General features: G+C 31.7%; 1 protein-coding gene across 1 annotated transcript in view; it reads left to right on the forward strand.

Annotated features, from left to right (window-relative positions):
• Nucleotides 1-3,102, forward strand: part of LOC119592509 (ATPase ASNA1 homolog) — a 14,858-nt gene extending 11,756 nt beyond the window's left edge. The window contains 4 exon segments of the mRNA XM_037941358.1: nucleotides 53-160; nucleotides 361-491; nucleotides 493-550; nucleotides 1,896-3,102. Coding sequence (XP_037797286.1) covers nucleotides 53-160; nucleotides 361-491; nucleotides 493-550; nucleotides 1,896-2,015 — 417 coding nt within the window. The 3' untranslated portion in view covers nucleotides 2,016-3,102.
• The last annotated feature ends 1,008 nt before the right edge of the window (nucleotides 3,103-4,110 follow it).

Raw genomic sequence — 4,110 nt, forward strand, 5'->3', positions numbered from 1 at the left:
TGTATTCTGCCCTGTGCAAGTGTAAAATCATAAACCATGTTCTCCCTTACAGGTCGCTGGGCTGCTTGGCATGCAAGAATTCAATGCTGATGAAGTGTCAGGGAAACTAGAGAGCATTTTGCCTGTGATACAGAAAGTCAATGAACAGTTCCAAAACCCAGTATGTGTGTAATTCACTTTGAGTAATTGTAGATAAGAATGTATACTCATGATATCATTGGATCTGAAAATAAGGAAATGATAATGAAGTAATATAAAATTTCCTTAGATTTTTTCTGTTGCAGAGTGGTACTGGAGATTATTTTTGTAAGAGGTTAAAAATTGCGATAGTTGGTAACTATAGATACCTTTTCCTTTCAGGATCAAACAACATTTGTGTGTGTTTGCATTGCTGAGTTTTTATCCCTCTACGAAACTGAACGTCTTGTCCAAGAATTGACTCATATTATAGACATCAAAATTGTGGTCAACCAGTTACTGTTTCAGAAGCCGGGACACCAGTTCTATGTGTGCTGCAAAATGCCGCATTCAGGCAAAATACCTGGATCAGGTGAGATAGCTTGTAGTATGTGGTGTAGATTTGGCTGGATTTTAGGCCTTTGCAGGAGAACACACAATTCTGTGTTCATTCTCTAATTCTTGGTTATTGTTTTCATTGATATTTATGAATTCTTGGCTGATTATTTTGCTTTAATCTAAAGAATTGTATCAATTTAATAATCTTTAGTCCTCTGGGAATGTTAGCAAATGTTGAAGTTTTCATGTTCTGAGTTATTCTGATATTCTAAGGCAGTGGTTGTTGATACTGTTTGTTTCCATGTTTAAGACTATTTATTAAACGTTATGTTATTTTATGAGGGCATTTCGATTTCTAGAAAATTAAGCCATATTTCTAATGTTTACCTAATTTTTTTTATTGGCTCACCTCCTAAAAGTAATAAAGTTTCCCAGTATTGAAAGTCTCAGATTTCTTCTGATACAACAGAAACATATATACTCATATTTGTGTTCATTATGTTTACTAAGTGTTCACTAAGAATTTTTCTCACAAATTTAAACCATGGCATTGAGATTACACCTATACACTTTCTGAGTGACATCAAACACAACTTTATATACTGGTTTTCCAGGTCATCTTCTATTGTCAGCTAAAGCACCTGTACTTTTAGTACTACTCAGTAAGCAATCTAATATTAGTGAGTAGATTGACCACATATTTAAACCATGTGAGTTGCACATCAGCTTTTAACATAAAAATTCTTTAAAAAATTTTGAACTAAATGTTCTTTTCAAATTCAACATTTGGATAGTAAGCTGACTGATCCTCTGCTAAATCCTGTTGCACTTTAAGCACCGTGAAGCTGCAGGTCAGCAGAATCACCAGAATGAAAGCTGTCTGCAACTGCAGTGTTATGTACAGACTCTCACAGGTCATGTGGGTTCTTGTAATACTTATTTCTTGAGTGCCATATGCTGTATGGTACAGTACCCAATACTGTGTGTGGTTTAACCTGCTGTACTGAATAATAGTAATGTCATACACAAGGTTATAGTTATTTGAAGTCTTATAGATGCACATAAGCAATTTAGCATTATCCATATTATCCACTCATGCACAAGAATCAACACAGATATTCCTCGTATATAACACTATTTTACTATGCTTCATTGTCATTTTATCAAATGTTCCTTCCTTTTTTGGTGTTGCTTTTTACCCACTTCATTGGTTATCATTCCTCAGCCTAATAGCACATCTATGAGCAGATCTGGCCACTTCCTTTTGAGAGATTCTGTATCAATAACCACTTTGATATCTGTTTTATAGTATATCAGGATGTTCAATACATTTGGGTAATTATTCTGTGTTTTAATGTTTGTATCATTACATTTTACAGATTGCCGATTTGTATGAGGATTTCCACGTGACTAAACTTCCCCTCCTTGAGCACGAAGTTAGAGGTGTCAATCAGGTTAAAGAGTTTTCAGAAAACCTTGTAAAACCTTATATGGGATAACAACTCACTCTTGGGGATTTGGGGAAGGATTTATAATGTCCGTTTTTTTTTTAATGCTAGGAATGGCATAACAATAATGAAAGGTCAGTGCAGGACAATATTTAGAAATTTCAGTCTTCTGTATGAAAAGAATTGTTTTGTTCCAGGTTTTATTTCTTCAATATGTTTAATGTTTTGGCAAAGCTATGCAATCAAAAGATGAATGTAATTTTGATCAGGTCTGCCCTGTGAAATTGAAATGAGAAATAACAATTTAAATATTTCAAATAATAATAGGCAGTGGATTGTGGTAAATAGGATAATAATAAATTTGAGTTTTATCTATAGATTAAGCTTAAAGATGTGTATTAGGACTATCCTCTCTGGTTATGGTTAGGTATTTTGACCATTTCCTTACAAAACTAGCAATACATTACCGCTGAGTTGAATGGAGAGACTCGCTATGGCTGCCATGAGTCCCAAAGCTTTTATTACTCTCATTTCCAAAGATTATTTATTTAGTTCACAATAGAGTCTTGATACTTGAATAAAAGAGAAAATAAAATGTGAAGGATTTTTATCTGTGGGATCTCAGGATATCTATGTACTTATGTGTCTTCACTTTTACTTTCATTAAAGCTAAGAGTTGTCTGCAATTGAAAAGTTACAGCAAGTACTATCGGGATCTTTTCTTTGCTCCTGGAATGAGTAACTTGATGTCCATGTTAATATCCTCATGGGATCCCTTACAAGAAGTCAAGCAATATCCAAATTTCATTGAAAACTAAATATTCTTTGTTCATCTGTTTTGTCATATTACTTTTGCTTTAGCCTCTCGAGTAGTTTTTTGTTTTTTCTTACTATTAGGCAAGTTCTTTGAATTACAGTTTAAAAGCATTGATATTCTGCTTTTGTTTCATATTAGAACACTCACATAATGTTGGACTCAATATGTACATGGAACAATTCATTATTCATGTTCATTGCATTCTGATATATGGGGATCTTCATGAAACTATCTGCTAGGTTAATCAAACTGTTTATACAACACAGTTGATCTTTTATATAATATATTCAGTATGTTGCAGGAATAAATACCATTGATATATATGATTTTGATTTAGTACCTTACAGTGCAAAAAATATGCAAGTACATACATGTATCTTGTGATCTAGAATTGGTAAAGTATACAAATATTATAATTGATTATTATAATTTATCTCAACAGTCACTTATGAATATTTTTACTTTAATATCATTTATAAAAATCAAACAATATACTTTCAAGGGTCAATAAAATATTAAGTATTAATGCATATATTTACTAAAAGTGGTAAAATACACTTTCCGTCATTGACAACTGGCCATAAAACACACTCAGTCACAGCGATGAACCTGTTACATTTCCAAAGACAGCTGTCAGGCATTCATTCAAGAAATAGGCCATGGGTACCAGGTGTGCATATGTGTAATGTGTAATACTGCAAAATTCTATATCAGTCTTTCCTAAAGAAAATTATAATTATGATAGCTATATTTAACTTTCTTTGAGAAACAATACAGATGAGGTCTAAGAAGAATAGCAAAGGATTTAAAGTGTCAAAACGTTCAGATAGTCATTAGAATGAATGAATAGTGTTACTTCATATGTGTTTTTCATCTAAAAGGTGTTTTCACAGACAGACTTAAAACAATTTATAATTATTGTTGCTTTATCTCATTCTTTTAATCAGTGATTCTTGACAAATGAAGAAATTTGAAATACATAAATAGTACATAGAATGACATAGTTTTCTTAAACATTATAAATTATATTGCAAATTCAGAACTAGATGATGATTTGAATTTTTTTATATATACTATAAATTAGATAACTGAGGCACAGCAGCATTTGTTTGAAATTAGAGAAATTATACTACAGATTTCTGAAAAGGAATCAAACTGATAATTTACCAGTAACTGAAATATTACAAGACATAATTTATTATTTTTGATAACTATGATTGATTTCTAAACAGAACCACATTAAATTAAACTTGGAAACACATTAAAAACTGGAGAACTAGCTTATCTTTTTGGTGAATTCTTAACATTAAAATATTACTATGTGTATAG

The sequence above is a fragment of the Penaeus monodon genome, chromosome 30 (assembly GCF_015228065.2).
Source record: "Penaeus monodon isolate SGIC_2016 chromosome 30, NSTDA_Pmon_1, whole genome shotgun sequence".
In the NCBI taxonomy this organism is placed as follows: Eukaryota; Metazoa; Arthropoda; class Malacostraca; order Decapoda; family Penaeidae; genus Penaeus; species Penaeus monodon.